Source organism: Heliangelus exortis, chromosome 2 (genome assembly GCF_036169615.1).
Source record: "Heliangelus exortis chromosome 2, bHelExo1.hap1, whole genome shotgun sequence".
Taxonomy (NCBI): domain Eukaryota; kingdom Metazoa; phylum Chordata; class Aves; order Apodiformes; family Trochilidae; genus Heliangelus; species Heliangelus exortis.
In genome coordinates, this window is record NC_092423.1 from 77,458,515 (window position 1) to 77,475,243 (window position 16,729).

Genomic DNA, 16,729 nt, shown 5'->3' on the forward strand with positions numbered 1-16,729 from the left:
CACCACTAAAATTGTGATAGTATTTTGTGGATCCAAACCAAGATTCTCAACACTTACTGGTGTAACTGTAGTCAGTAGAAGGTTAAATGGTGATGTGTAACACCACACACACATCTGTGATGTGTGTTATGTGTCTGAAACTGATCATGCAAAATTAGTTCTTCAGTTCTGTTAATGGGGGCAAGATACACATTCATTTTACCATGGTTTTATGAAAACTGATTGTTTATCAAATACTAAATGCTGAACATCTTTCATTACTGAGAGGAAACCCAGAGGAATTAAAGAGAAGATTGTTCTGAGACAAAAGCAATGTAATGGGAAAGAATACAAAAAATGTCAGACTCTTTGAAAGAGCCTTTTCTTTTTCTTATTTAAAAGCAACAGTAATCTACTAATTTCTGGAGTAAATAAGTAATTACAGAGATGCTATTCACCTGTTCCTCTGAACCTACTACAGAGTGACAGTTATTGTCATCATTACTACTATTAATTAATGGTTTGTATAAAAGTGAAGATGGAAAAGATCTAATATCTTTGAAGAATTTTTTCTATCCTTTCCTCATTTTTTCTCTAGTATTTGGAAAGGAAACCTAAATTTTATGGTTAGGAGTTATGCTATCTAATGGAGATACCATATTTAAATCTCTATATTATTTCTAAAGGTTTAGTAAGGTTATTACTAATATAATACCTATAATTACAGTATAATAAATAACAATGAATGAATATATATGTAACAGAGTAATTATAGGCTTAGCTGGTCTTGTAAGACTATAGGAAGTAACATACTGGCTTTCAAGGTGTTAACACAAAAAAAAATAGATTGCATATTTCTATTTCTGTTATAAATTTATCACAGCCTTTGCTCTTCAGTATACTTATTGCTCATATTTACATTACTAAGAAAACTGCTAAATTATTATGTCACAGGTTCAATTTACCCCTTTTAATACAGGCAAGAAAATACATTATTGACACTATGGGGGAGAAATATGCAGAAGGAGTGATTTTGGACTTGGAGAGGACATGGGAAGAGTCAGATCCACGTACTCCTCTCATATGCTTTCTTTCCATGGGCTCTGATCCTACGGACTCAATTATTGCCTTGGGGAAAAGACTGAAGACAGAGACACGTTATGTTTCCATGGGCCAAGGGCAAGAAATCCATGCTCGTAAACTGCTGCAGCAGACAATGGCTCATGTAAGTGACAAAAATCTGAATGCTTTTTGTATCTCTATTGAACAATTAGGAATTAAAATCCTGTAATGAAAAAACCCTTTTGGTGGGTAGTTAATGGTGATGCAAGCAACTAGAAGCATAAAGAAGTGTTCTAAGTGATAGAACTGTCTTTGCACAGTCATTTATTGATGACAGCAACCTTCTGATGCTGTGACTGATGCTGCTGACTTCTGTGTTTTTAATGTAAAATGGAGTTTTTGTAGGTTTTTGGATCATGAACATAGATGAATTGATTGATTGATTGGATTTCACGAATATTCTTCAGAAAACACTTAAAAACATTGTTTCAGTTTTGTATTTCTATTACTACAAACATATGGTGTTAAATGAAGCCGATAAATTTCAACTATACAAATGATCATTGTGCAGTATTGAGGAAAAGAAGGCTATATAGCAAAATATTTTGTATTACCATAGTCTGGATTTTGAACTGGTATGGGCAATCTGATAGTACACGCATTTTACAAGTGAAACATGAATGAATTAAAAAATAAAATTTCTCCTATGACAAAGAAGAGCTGAGATATTCCAATTTAGCATGCTTTCTCAACAGGCAGCAGTACTGCTACAGCTGCTGATTGAACAGATTAAATTTCTTGCATTCCTGTGTTATGAGCTTCTTCCCTGTGTATAAAACCTGTTTTACTCTTGACAGCTTCACCTTAAGAGCTAATTAGCAGTTGAAATGAGAAAAAAAAACATTCAAAAGATCTAGAAGAGCTTCATTTATGCCATTACTTTTCCTCACTCTTTCACATAGTTATAATGAAGAAGTATGTGAGATGTCTGGATGAAGTATCACAATTCATTTGAGAAAGTTTGATATCTATTGATTTGTAGCAGCAGCTTTATTATTTTTTTTCTGGGCCTATGACCCTTGTGAGGAATAAGGTTTAGCAGCTTGCTCTATGGAGTTACTTCTAAGCTCCCCTATTTAGGATCAATGAAATTATGGGTTCAACTAGAAAGTCAAGATTTATCAGTGTTTATCAGCTCTATAGTCATGTCCAGACAAGTTTGAAATGTACTGAAAGACAAAATGACTGCTTTAGAAGACCGGATTGGACAAGTAAGGACCACTTCTTTTGGTAAGAAAACCAAAGAAATTGGCAATGCCTTTAGAGGAGACACTTAGAGCTTACCTCACATGAGCTTTCTCTTGGGGAAAAAATACTTTTAATTGCATATGTACGATTACTATGGATACTGTTCTTTGTATGTGAAATATATGTAAAAACAAACTAAAAAGGCCTTGGTTTCAACTTAGTGAGCCAATGGTGCAAACTTAACTGTGGAAGATTTCTTCCTTAAAAACTCTCCTAAGCATTTAAATGTGCTGCACTTTGCTATAGCTTAGATGTTGGCTTTGTTCCTAGCCTGCAGCATGAAGAGTGAATTTTGTAATTTCATTTTACAAGCAATGCTGGTATATTTATATTCTATCTTTTTAAACTAGGGTGGTTGGGCACTTCTGCAAAACTGCCATCTTGGACTTGACTTTTTGGATGAGCTGATGGATACTGTTCTAGAGGCAGAAACAGTACATGAAAGCTTTCGACTCTGGATGACAACTGAAATTCACAAACAATTCCCCATCACCCTTCTTCAAATGTCTATTAAATTTACTAATGAACCACCACAAGGGCTCAGAGCTGGACTAAAGAGAACATATAGTGGTGAGTAGTAGAGTGAAAATAATTTAAAATTAAATTCTACTAATATTTAGACTGTTGTCATGTGATCATGCTGTAGCTACTGATAGTAAGTGAAAGCTTGTCTGAGGATCTGATCACAAGGATGCTGAGACTCTTGATCCTTGGTTTGAGCTACAAGTTGTGAAAAATAAAAGGAAGAAGATCTGCTGAAGTTCCATTGCCAGGACAAATTGGACATCAAAATACTTTTCCTTTTCTCAGATACTTCAGTTCAAAGTGTTTAAATAAATTTTTCATCTTGTGATTTTTGGGCAGGATAGTGAAATTCTAATCTTTGTTGGCTATTTAATACTCTTTAAATGCATAAGATAAAGGTCAGAGTCTGTGCAGAAAGTGACTTGATGTGAATCCAGAGGTTAATAAATTGTCGTGGGTTTTCTGGTGTGTGAATTTTACTCTTAGTTTGAGAAACTGGATAACAAACTTTAAACTATCTCCAGCACAGAACAGTTTGTAGGACAATAATTTATTACGGAGATGGGCAGAGAGACAACTGAGTATCTGTAGGAGATGTTTTTATTACTGATTTGAAGTGGTTTTGAAAAGCACTGAGTTTCTTACAAAGCTCACTTATAATCCATAGGTGTCAACCAGGATTTACTAGATTTCAGTGACATGGTACAATGGAGACCAATGTTGTATGCTGTAGCCTTTCTGCACTCTACTGTTCAAGAAAGACGCAAATTTGGATCTCTGGGTTGGAATATACCCTATGAGTTTAATCAAGCTGATTTCAATGCTACTGTGCAGTTCATTCAAAATCACTTGGATGGTACAGATGCCAAGAAGGTAATTAATATTTTTGTGGGGAAGTGGATTAGGGTGAGGGATTTTTCTAGCAGTTCGTATACATGGTTCCAAACAACTGAAACACAGATGTGATTTTAAAATATTCTTTTGTTTCTTTCCACAAACGTGCAACATTTCAAGCATACATGTCTTTAGAGCAGCAGGCTTCAATTAGACTTTTAATCCTAGGCTTGTTGAATTTCTGTGTTAACCTGTATATAAAAAAGCAAACATATATATCCCTCCCAGCCATCTCCTGTGAAAACAAAAATATAAACCTTAGAAGGATAGAACTCCTTTTTAATACTTACTAAATCAGACAAAATGGACCACTATATTTAAAATATTCTTTTGTTTATATCCACTTTGTGTAAAAATAATATCTGTCTCAAAGCAGGACACAACCTATCGTGGATGTATAAAGAAATTGAAAGTGTCTTTAAATTACTATAGAAGACTTTTACATTCCTCATTTTCACATGATCAGTTGTCATACAGAGAGGTTTGCAGATCACTTTGCAATTGGCTTTTTAAGTGAAGTGGAAAGCATGATTAGGATGTAGCTGTATCCTTTTTGCTTAGATGCTGGAGTAGCCTTTTGAGTTAGTTATCAATGAATTCTAAATCCCTGAAGGTCTTCTGAGAATGCAATTTTATTGGAAATAAAGAGTAATAAAAATAACTTTCTTCAAAACAGGACAGAGATGCAGGAGTATGGGGTATTGTTACTTAGGGAGATGTAAATATGCAAGAGCATTGGTTAAAGGCAGTGCTTTCTGCTTGTTTTTAGGGGATCTCCTGGAGTACTGTTTGTTACATGATAGGTGAGATCCAGTATGGTGGCCGTGTGACAGATGAGTATGACAAAAGACTCATGAACACCTTTGTAAAGGTTTGGTTCAGTGAAAATATATGCAGTCAGGACTTCAGCTTCTACAAAGGATACAGCATACCCAAATGTACTATGGTGGATCAATACCTCCAGTACATACAGGTTGGTAAATGGATGTTTTTCAACACAGAAAGACCCCAAACAGTTCACTTGTTTCTCACAACTTCCTGTGTCCCTATATTTTGTCTTTTCTTCTGAGTACTTGTATTTTGTCTTTTACTCGCAGATTCTGTCTTGCTTTCTAAAATTGTTGTCAGCAGTGTTATCTTGATCATGACAGAAATCTTTTTAATTTGGTTTGCCTGACGGACATACCTGAAGGCATACAGTTATTAAAAAGTGAGCAAAAAATTGAGTCCAGACATTGGGTATAATCTCACAGAAATTAGAAGTATTAATATATATGAATGTACAAGCTGACAATTAAAATTGTGTACAGAGGTTAATACTGGATTTATTACTAACCTTGGTGTGATTTGGGCTGTGACAGGACAAATAGATCACAACAAGTTGTTTTCCTTAAGACTGTTTGAAGATATCTAGCCTCTTTGCAATGTAAAGCATTGATTTATTTATTTAATAATTAGCTTATAAATCTATCTCCAGTTATGCTCTTTTTCAATTTTCCTATGTAGAGTCTTCCTGCTTATGACACACCAGAGGTGTTTGGTTTGCACCCCAACGCGGACATCACTTACCAAAGTAAACTTTCCAAAGATGTGTTCGACATCATCCTCAGTATTCAGCCTAAAGATAGCTCTGGTGGAGGAGGTGAAACACGAGAGGCAGTTGTAGCCAGACTGGCTGATGACATGCTGGAAAAGCTTCCTGCTGGTTATGTACCATTTGAAGTGAGTCAGTGAAATTCTGTCAAAAATATTTTTTCCTTCTTGCTTTGTGTAGATACAAAAAAAAAAAAAAAAAAAGTAACAATAGTAATGTTTCTAAAATCATGTCTGAATTCATACTTACAGGCAATACTTCAAAAACATGGTTTATATAGGAGTTTGACCAGACTCTTCACATTTATAATGAAGTCACTTAATGTGCCCTGAAGGGCTTTTGCAAGAGATTTTTCAAAATATTAAATATCCGCCAATATCCTCAGCTTTTAACTAAGACTGTTGACACTATAGAGAACTGAGGTCGTGTTGCAAGTGTATGATTTTCAACGTATTACAGCCTTAACATCTATATTGCTTTGGGATTCAGCTTACATCCTCAATATATTTTTAGGACACTTTCTTCTTCAGTGAAGTGAATGCTGAAAAGCTTGTCAAGTGACACGTTTCATTGATTGAAGCCTAGTGTTAATATCTCAGGATCTATATCAACACAAAATAGCCTGTGTAAATATAACTGTCATGGACACTTGCTGCCTTGCAGCCATTTCTTTTTTGAAATAGCAACTTTCCTTCTGTTGATGTGGAAGATGGAATGACAGTCATTGTGAGAGCGTTTTCTTACAGGTAGAAAGCATTTATTTATGACTAGACTCAGGCATATTCCAGTTAGCTCTATTCTGTAACCCCATCCTGGAGACTGAAGCTTAATTGACTGTTTTGGACAGTTGGTTCTGTTTCTGGGTCTTCCCACAATTCTTAGTTGTCCTTTAGAGCCCCAGAATTTTAGGATGCTGACACCATAGTTCTGCACAGCTGAGGCTGGTTATGAGCTTCAAATAAATGAAAACAAAATACTTGTGAAATAGCTAATGTTTCTGTATTTCCTATATAAAGGGATGCTAAACTTCTATGTTTCATTATATTTGTGAAAGTTTAAAGATAGTAGGATTACTTATGCCAGTAAAAAAAGCATTTAGAATGCTTCATGAAATGGATGTGAATCACCCTAGTGTGTCATCAGAATGTTCATAACCATGTTCATACTTCAACAGATTCCCAAAGTAGCCACTTGGTCATCTAGTCAGTAAAATGGTTTATTAATGAGATAATTTGCCTGCAATCTCCTTCTTGAGAGGAGTGAAATCTCTTATCCTTAGTCTTCTGCCATTTTACTTACTCTTTAATAGAAGTTAGCATTAGGACCTGATGCAAGGTTTAGGATGCTGAGCTATGAGAAGGAGCAAGAAGTATTGTAAGTATTGGAAGTATTGCAACTAATCTAACTCTGCCTTTTCAGTTTTTACACAGTACTGTTTCCCTTATGTGGATTATGCTCATGAGTATAGATTCTCTTCAGATACCCACATCTTAGATCTGTTGTGCTATGTTCTCAGTAGCCCATTTTGTATTGTATAATTTACCCTCTAGTGGCATAATTATGATAATATATTTTGTCTAAACAGATGAATTAACCTCTCTGACTACGCAATACTGATTATCTTGCAGTCTTCCAAAACTTGGTACTTGATGAAGTTTCTGACTTACTTTCTAGAATCCTGAGCTTTATGACTTTCAAAAAGATTGAACTAGGTGTCAGATATCTGCAAATGATTGCAATTTGCTGAATTTCTCAGAAGAACACTGCTTTAGTGATGGGATAAATCTCCTGATAATATGCACTGGTTCTTTTTGGTCCAACCCTCTTAAAATTCTACTTGACATTTCTGGGAATAGATATGTGGCTTAATGAAGACCTGTATCATGTATTGTCATTGTATTGGTACAGTTAACGTTTGCCAGAGCTCCTTTTGGTCAGATCAGGTCTCATCAGAAATGATGAATTGAAATTTAGTTTGTATTACTAAATGTGAATGTGGTGCACTAAAGATTTTCATATAGTGAAAACTAGTTAAATTCCTTTTTTGCAAAATACTGATAAACTTAGAAAGGTTTTATATATTACTAAGAAAAGGGCTGTTACCCTGTATGGGATTCAATACATGCTATGTATAATTTTTTCATTTTTCTCCCAATAGGACAATACTGACTGCAAAATTCTGGTTATGCCCATACAGCTGTTAATTTGATTAACTTGAAACTTTTGATTAAAAATGTATCAACAAGTTTTACTAGAATACAAGATTGCCTAGCATTGTGATAGTTCCCAGGCATTGCTAATAAACAGTACTGCTATGCTGAGGCAAAGTGGCTGAGGCAATCACACTTGATTGGTTTGTGCAAAATGAACCTTTGCAGCTGTCTGTTGGAATTAAAGGTGAAATCCTTGAATTGGGGTGTGGCCTACATGCTGTTTAAATGATGTTAGCACATAGAATGATACACAGTCTAAATCATGAGCTAGACTAAACACATAGTCTCTGCATCATAGATTTCTACTGTAACAAATCCTGTATTTCTGTCTTGCAGAGGATTCGAGGAAGATGCTAAAATGACTGTTTAATTTCCTAAATAAAATTGTTATGTCTGAAAAAATTAACTTTGAGGCCTAACCTTAACATAAAGCCACTTTTATTTTTCACTTCCTTTGAAGGATTTTTGGTTTTCTACCTATAGGTAAAAGAGAAACTAAAGAACATGGGACCTTTTCAGCCTATGAACATATTTTTGCGACAAGAGATTGAACAAATGCAACGAGTTATTTCCTTAGTGAGAAGCACTCTGACTGATCTAAAACTTGCCATTGATGGGACCATTGTTATGAGTGAAAATCTGAGGGATGCTTTAGACTGCATGTATGATGGAAGGGTTCCTGCTAGCTGGAAAAAAGTATGTGTATATCACTTGTTTTATATGAAAAAAAATAATTCTGTAGAGCTAGATTAAGCTGCTAGACACACAGTAAATACTTTTTACAAACACAAGTGTTTACTCAAATTGTGCAACTGCTGGAGTAGATCTTAGGCTAAAATAAACACAGTCAAAACAAGCCCCCTTTCATTTATAAAAATAAGACTGAATGTGGGGGATGCAGGAATTTCCCATTTTAACAGCCTGTTGCATATTGACAGCACAAAAAGCTAGAAAGAAGAAAATAATTTAAAATGTGATGATGGATTTTAAAAAATAGCACCCAGCCTAGTAGACTGCTTTGTTGGTGTTCTTTCAGATTAAGACTTGTAGTCATGGAATCACAGAATTTTAGAGGCTGGAAGGGAGATAGTGTAGTTTGACCCCACTTCTGAAAGCTGGGTCAATTAGAGAATGTTTCCAAGGACTCTGCAGAATCAAGAGTCTACAATCTATGTGGGCAACCAGAACAGGTGTTTGATAATGCTCACAGGACAAACAACCAAGCAACAAAAAAAAGCCTTATGTTTAAATGGAAAGTCCCACAGTCTATCTTGTGCCCATTGCCTCCTTTCCTATCTCAGACAAGGATCTAGCTCCATCCTATTTCATTCTCTGCACATGAAGCATAAACATGGATAGTGTCTTCACTGAGTTTTCTTCAGGCCAAGCAATCCCAACTGTCTCAGCCTTTCCCCATAAAAAATTGTTTTCAGGGACAATTAGGGTTTTTCCTGTTAACTGTTGGAAAGAAAAATTATGTTTTTTTTAATGTTTGTTTGCATGGATTGCTTTTATTCCCAAAGTGTTCTCATTGTACAAAACCTAGACCAAAGCATGCTTCACAACGCAAGTCTGATACCACTCTTCAAAGAGAAAAATCATCGTAAATCACCAGAAATCTTCACATAGTCCAAGATCAATTTTGCTTAGCTTTTTTCCAATAAAACTAGAATAGGTTTGTCAGAAATCTTGTTATTTCAATGCATTAACCTTGACTTTAGAAAGACATGTATGCATTATTTCTTCCAAGTTTAAGCAGGTTTATAATTTTACAAAATCATCATAAAATGGACAATTACAAGAGGGAAAATTAATCATCGACTAGTCTGAGTTGGAAGAGGCCTTAAAGTTCATCTAGTTCCAACCCTCTGCTGTGGGCAAGGACAGAGGGTTGGAACCCTAGACCACGTTGCTCAAAGCCCCATCCAACCTGGCCTTGAACACTTCCAGGCAGGGGTGTTCCACAGCTTCGCTGGGCCACCTGTTCCAGTGCCTCATAACCAGTAAAGAATTTCTTCCTATTGCCTAGCTTAAATCTACCCTCTTACATTTAAACCTGTTACCCCTTGTCCTATTTCTTCATGGCCTTGCAAAAAGTCCCTCCCCAGCTTTCCTGTAGGTCCCTTTAGGTACTGGAAGACTACTATAACATATCCCTGGAACATTCTCTTCTCTACTGTAGGCTGAACAACCCCAACTCACTCAGCCTGTCTTCATAGGAGAGGTGCTCCAGCCCTCTTATAATTTTCGTGGTCCTCTTCTGGACTCACTCCAAGAGGTTCATGCCCTTCTTGTATTGGGAGCTTCAGAACTGGGCACAATACTCCCAGTGGGATCTCACGAGAGAGTAGAGGGGAAGAATCAGCTCCTTCAACCTGCTGACCATGATTCTTTTGATGCAGTCCAGGACACAATTGGCAACTCATGTTGAGCTTTTTCTCAGCAATGAGCACCCCTGAGTCCTTTTCCTCAGGGATGTTCTCAATCGATTCTCCTTCCAGCCTGTAATTGTTCTTGTCTTATGCATGTCAAAATGGAATGGTAGACAAGAATTTGATCAGAGAAGGAATTTGCTTCATGTGGCAGAGGGGTGCAACAGTTATGTATCAGGTTAGAAGTTAAGATATGAAAAATAAGCTTCAAATATACTTTGCTACCATTGTGTTGTTTACTACTTTGTGAGGAATTACTTTTACTTGACATGAAAAGAATGTCTTAAAAATGTGGAATCAAGTTAAAAAAAAAACATGCTCTTTAATATTCTTAGGCATCTTGGGCTTCTGCTACACTTGGTTTCTGGTTTACTGAGCTTCTGGAAAGAAACCACCAATTTTACAGTTGGATTTTTGAAAGCCGACCAAACTGCTTCTGGATGACAGGGTTTTTTAATCCTCAAGGATTTTTAACTGCAATGAGGCAGGTAAATTGTGTCTGCTTGTTCTTTGGCATACTATTTTAAAATATATACATACATTGTGTGGTGAAGGATGATTATTATACATGGCTCCACCTTGTCAGCAGGGAAGATGTGTGGCTGCATAGCTGTCTAACATTTCCTGAGTGAAGTATTCTTCCTCTGCATGTAGTTTTTCAGAACATCAGCTGTTAATGTGTTAAAATCTGTTTCTCACTTTGACTGAGTCCCATGTATGTAGAGGCTAACATAATATCTCATATTACTGTCAATATCCCTGAGAAGTGTTAAGCCCATGAATTTACTTTCCTTTTTTCCTCTCCCTTTTGATTTGTGTTCAGTATTTACCTGACTAGAAACTTGCCAGAACAGCTATTCAGAATTAGTCTTGCGTTATACTTCTGCAGTTCAGTGACTAATTCAATCTCTCTTCATGAATGGAAGCTTCTTCTATTAATGTGTATTAATTATGAAGTTTGATGTACTTAATAATTTATGTGTCTCTGCCAACTTCAAGTTTGTTTTGGTTGTTCAGCATGATAGTAGTACTTTTTACTTTAAAAGGCAACAAATACCTATGTTGGTCAGTAGAAAAATACAGATTGCAGAAAATAATTGTTTCGAAACTTTAAATTGGAAAAGAATACTCAGGTGGGAATCCAATGGGACCTCAGAAAAAAAAAGCTAAGTTTTAGAGGAGAGAATGCAGAAAGATTGCAGAGAAGGAAAATCTCCCCTCTTGCTCTGAGGTCTGGGTAGTGTAATCTATGGTTATGAAACTGAAATTCTAACTGGTGGCCTACTTCTGGTATTGCTATTGCAAGCATATGTCCTGTAACTTATATAACAAGATTTATCTTTTGAGTAAACCATCCTTAACTGAGATTTTCTTTTGGACTCAAGATTTTGAAAAAAGTTTAGTAACAGGATTTGAAACAGTTGGAATCTACAGAACTTTTCTGGTTCCCTAGAAGGAGAATATAACAACCTAATGTCCCAAGTAAAAACCTAAGTAACTTTCTGGGTTTTGCTGTATGGTGGAACAAATAGCAATGAGAAAGATGAAGTACCAGAATGATAATTCTGCTCTTTTAGAGCAGCTTATTAACTGCAGAATGGGAGCAAAAATTAATTCCAATTACTTCAAGCAAAGGTCTTGGAAAACATTTACAAGTCCAGAATGAAACCTAGGTCTGGCATGTGTTAATGGTGGAAGATAGTAAGAGGCTGGGAAAGATAAAGGATAAAGTTGTCTAGTGCTATAACTGCTACATTTGAAGTATATGTTGAATCTTAGAGCATTTCTGTCTTTAAATGCTGGTTTTTTTATAATATTTTTATGTAGCTTTAGATCTGAGTTCTTATTCTTTATTAAGAATACAGTTAATTAAAGTATAGGTGCAGGAAAAGGAAGGTTGACTTGAACTGTTTTAATTAGCGTGAGAAGTTAATGTGTTCTCATGTTATGAAAGCTGTGAAATTTTCATATTTGTAAGAGTCAGTTACCACTGGCATTCAGTGGTTGTGTTACTTGTTACAGTCTTAGGATATTGTATGTAATAGAACAGCTGAAAATCAAATTTAGTGGATAAAGTACTCAAAGCTTTCTTGTAATACCATGTCATCACTTAGAGAGAAGTCAAACTGCTGTAAATATGTATATCATAAGAAGTTTTGTTTTTTTAATTGAAGCGGAATAAGTTGTGAGGATGCAAATATGTTTCTGATAAATATTTGGAAAAAATATCTCTGTGCATGAGTAAAAATGTAACCTTCATACTTTTATCTATTTTGAGCAGGAAATAACAAGGGCTAACAAAGGATGGGCTCTTGACAGTGTAGTGCTGTGCAATGAGGTCACTAAATGGATGAAGGATGATATCACAAGTCCTCCTGTGGAAGGTGTCTATGTGTATGGTCTGTATTTAGAAGGAGCTGGCTGGGACAGAAAAAGCATGAGACTGACTGAATCCAAGCCCAAGGTGCTCTTCGAGATGATGCCTGTTATCAGGATATATGCAGAGAATAACAGTAAGTAACTATTGCAAAGGGAGATACTTTTGTAAAATGCAATATAACTTTTTATACAATTGCAAGGAAGTCTTTTGGGCTTCAGGAACTTCCTGGGACTGTCACTATTCATTGTGTACATATTGAGTCTTTTTCAATGAGAGAACATTTCCCAGACTTTCAAATAAAGGAAACTTTCTTTCATAAAAAGAAAAGTTTTTTTTCTTTCTTATGAAAGAAAACTTTCTTTCATAGTTGAGGGTAGGCATTTTTAAAATTATAATTTATTTATTTTTGATATTTCTCTACATTTTGCTTGTAATACTGTCAATAATATTTAAAACCCATTGCAGGTGAGCTGTTCTATGTCTTCTCTGACAAACATACTTGTGTTCCATCTTCCATTGACAATGTGTCCTAGACTGAGAAGGTCAACATTTATATGCATAAGTTCTGTAATCATTGTAACTTAAACCCATATAACCTCCTTCCCACCTATAACTGTAGAATGTTTTGGGTTGGAAGGGACCTTTAAAGGTCATCTAGTCCAACCTCCCTGCAATAAGCAGGGACATCTTGTACTAGATCAAGTTGCTAAAATCCTTGTCCAACCTGACCTTGAATGTTTCCAGGCATAGGGCTTCTACAACCTCTCTGGGCAACATGTTCCAGTGTTTCAACACCTTAATTGTTAAAAAATTCATTCTTATATCTAATCTAAGTCTATCCTCTTTTAGTTTAAAACTATATTACCCCTTCAGCTGGAAATAACAGAGTAGTGAACAGTGTGAGAATTAAGAGGTTTTTTGTGGTGATGAAGAGCTGCTGCTGAACTTCAGTTTTACATTTGCCTTATGCTCAGTCCTTTAGGGCCCTGTGTTTTTCAACCTAGATTAATTTTTTTTCCTTTCTCTTCTGTCTTTTCAGCTTCAAAAGATCCACGTCTGTATTCGTGTCCAGTCTACAAAAAAAATGTTAGAACAGATATGAATTACATTGCTGCTTTGGATCTTAGAACCCTTCAGCCTCCAGAGCACTGGGTACTGCGTGGGGTTGCACTTCTTTGTGATGTCAAGTAATGTGAAGAAATAAAGTTTCTAGGAGTTTTTTTCTGGTTTTAAATGAAAACATTAATATATAGTTAGCTATACCATGGGTCACTTCTAAAAATGTGTTTTCTAAGGCATAGATTCCATCATGGTATTTTTAGAAATTTTTCTTTACAACAGGCTTATAGAAGCTAAATCTTAGAGTATTATGTTTGGTAAATAGATTGAAGTACTACTTTTCATGTATTGAGAAATCATGGCAAATATTTAGTCTTCCTATCTCACTATTGTTTGTTTACTTTTACCTTAAATAAAGATCAATTGACTTGACTGTTGTTACTTTTCAGTGGTAAATCTGCTTATATTTTTTGTTTGTTTGTTTGTTTGCGTGTGTATCTATGGAAGGCTATGCCCTGTTGCTCATTGACATTAGTTAATGTGATGACATTCCAAGATTTATCTCCTAACTGATACTTTCTAGTTTGCTTATCATCTAAATGAGAAATGTGAAACTGGAAAAATTCATAATTGTTTCACCACTTGGATAATAGTTTCATTGTGTTAAATAGGAAAACAGGCACTTGACAATTTCCAGAGTTCCTTACTGTCTGGTTCATGACATATAAATATCAAATGGCTACAAAGAGAATGTTTGGATATTTTTTTATGTGCTAATACACCAGATTGAGTAAATTTTTATCAAGGTTATTAGTTTTATGACATCAGTTTTATCTCTGTTTCTGCTCTAATGTTGCAGTGTTGTGATTTTATATATTGATGATTTTATTTTCTTTTTATTTTTTTTTTTTTAATTTTTAAAATTTTTTTCTTTTTTTTTTCCCCCCACTCCTCTTTTACTTATTTGCTACAGTATTGTTGGTATCTATGCTAGATAGAGAACTTTTCATGTGGCAGTCCATCTTGGAAGATGTGTTAGAAGCTCCATTTAGTTGAATACTATTGGCTTCACACATCAAGCTCATTACTTGATCATCAAAAATCCAGTGTATTTTTGTTACTTAGTCAAATAGGCCTTGTATATTAGTGGTCCACTAGTCATTCACAGAAACAGATGCTGCAGAAGGGGAAGCAGAAAGAATCATTATTTCTGGCCCATCTGTCATACATAAATGCTGCAAATGAAAAGCTGTTTCTGATTTTATGTCAAATAAGTAAATGGAATTTGAATGGTGCATTAATTAGTCTATTAAATAAATATACTAAATATATCTCTTGCCTAAAACTACTATTTAATGAAATACATTTAGAAGTATTAGAATGCAGACTGTCTCTATTTTAGTGGAAATGTTCATTTCTACAAGTCAAACCAGTTGAGGGTGATGGGCAAAAGGGTAATTCCCTAAATAAATGCACACTGGTAGTCCAAGTTATGACAAAAGACTGCTAGATCAGTGAAAAAATTGATGTTTGCAGTCAGTTATTTCTTTCCATTTCTGCTCCATTTCTTAAGGTGTTTGGCAGTTTCCATGTCTGTGAAACCACCAGTGATCAGGCATGGGAAAGTTCAATGAAAAACTCTTTCGAAATGCAGTATCATGTCAGGGGTCAGAGTGCATAACCCTGCTCTCCCAGAGGTTTTGCTGGCGAGGCTGGGAGATAACTTGGTGCAGCTCGAACTGAACCTGTCCCAGTACCATGGACTTGCCTGGCAATCACTGATCTGTGGCAGACTCCGGTTATCCTCATCAGCTCAAGCCCTGCTTTTCTAGAGTTACCTCCCATCTGTCTTCTTGTTACAGCCTCATCTGGCAGTCACTGCTATGTTAGCTGGCCCTGGTTGCTGTCATGGACCTGCTCTGCTTTTCTGTTCAGGTGCCATGGGTCTGTGACCTTGTTGGAGGGAGCCTTGCTCTGCCCACACTGCTCTAAGTCTTGGCTCCCAGCTCCACTTTCCTTTCCAAGCAGCATGCCCTTGATGCTCCCTGACATATGGCTTCAAAAAGGTGAAAAAATGAGCTGTTTCTTGGTCATCTTTATAGCAGAAGTGGGTAATAAAGTGTTTCTGTGGCAAGGAATAGCAATAAAACAACCAGCCCTGACACATTCTAGAACTGGATATAGTTTCTCTGTGTTTGGCTCTGCTATTGGTACTGATTAGATTTCTCAAGAAAAAACATTCATGAACATGCATTGTGAATATTATTAAGCGTTTTTTGCACTTTTGGTTTTGAGGCTCTGGAAAAATGCAGGATTACAGAAAATATTCGCTTCTCTTCTTTTTTGATATTTAGCTTGATTAATAAATGTGTTTTGGACAACGTTTAGAAAATGAAATGTCATAGATGTTTCTCTGAGAACTCATGGTAATATAACTTCCTGAATAAGGCGGAGATATTATGGCTCCATCACAATCCTTTGAAATTTCTCATAGATTTTATAAGTATTTTAAAATTAGCAACCTAATATTTCAAATATATGCATTGCTGTGTAGGCTGTATTACATAGAGAGGTTTTTTTCTTGTGAGCTTCTTGGCAGAAATACTTTTTTCCTTGAGCTTTGTGCTTGAATTCATACTTTTTATCTTATAGGTCACTCAAATTGAACTTTATTCTCACTGTCGTGAATTTTCCACTTTCAGAGATTATAAGGGAAAGAAAAAGGCAATTTTTTATCACAGTAGGCAGTACAATTCCAACTTAACAGTAAGTACAATTGTCATTATTGAAAAGGATTTTTAAAAATCAAAAGTACATTGTTATGGTATATGAACAAAGTGCAAAACACAAACACTTGATGCAAATATTTATAAGATTTATTATATTTATTTATAGTGAATATTTGTATATTAATAAAAAATGTACAAGCCAAGAAAAGCTATTGAACCAATACTAGAAAGGCTGGTATAAAGTGTGTGAAGAACAATATGGTTAAAATAATTTTCTGTTACAGCTAATATTTGAAATAGATACTTACTACCCCTTAACTTTTTAGTGTAGCTATTATTTGTGGTTCAATCGCTCTGAGAGCTGGAGTAGGCTTTTTTTTTTGTTTGTTTTTTTGTTTTACTTTTTTTTTTTTCCTGTCACAGAGTATGAGATATCCTACTTTGGTGAGAAAAAAAACCACCAGCTGTTTGATTGCTGATGTAAAACATTTTTTTTTTCCAAAGGTAGAACACAAATAAGAGATAGTTAGGAAACTAGAACCTTATGTGAAAAA

General features: G+C 35.4%; 1 protein-coding gene across 1 annotated transcript in view; it reads left to right on the forward strand.

Annotated features, from left to right (window-relative positions):
- Nucleotides 1-13,878, forward strand: part of DNAH5 (dynein axonemal heavy chain 5) — a 122,049-nt gene extending 108,171 nt beyond the window's left edge. Inside the window, exons 71-79 of the mRNA XM_071736666.1 lie at nucleotides 959-1,204; nucleotides 2,700-2,919; nucleotides 3,542-3,747; nucleotides 4,538-4,741; nucleotides 5,275-5,490; nucleotides 8,059-8,271; nucleotides 10,343-10,495; nucleotides 12,289-12,520; nucleotides 13,427-13,878. Coding sequence (XP_071592767.1) covers nucleotides 959-1,204; nucleotides 2,700-2,919; nucleotides 3,542-3,747; nucleotides 4,538-4,741; nucleotides 5,275-5,490; nucleotides 8,059-8,271; nucleotides 10,343-10,495; nucleotides 12,289-12,520; nucleotides 13,427-13,578 — 1,842 coding nt within the window. The 3' untranslated portion in view covers nucleotides 13,579-13,878. The remainder of the gene's footprint in view (nucleotides 1-958; nucleotides 1,205-2,699; nucleotides 2,920-3,541; nucleotides 3,748-4,537; nucleotides 4,742-5,274; nucleotides 5,491-8,058; nucleotides 8,272-10,342; nucleotides 10,496-12,288; nucleotides 12,521-13,426) is intronic.
- Nucleotides 13,879-16,729: the final 2,851 nt, after the last annotated feature.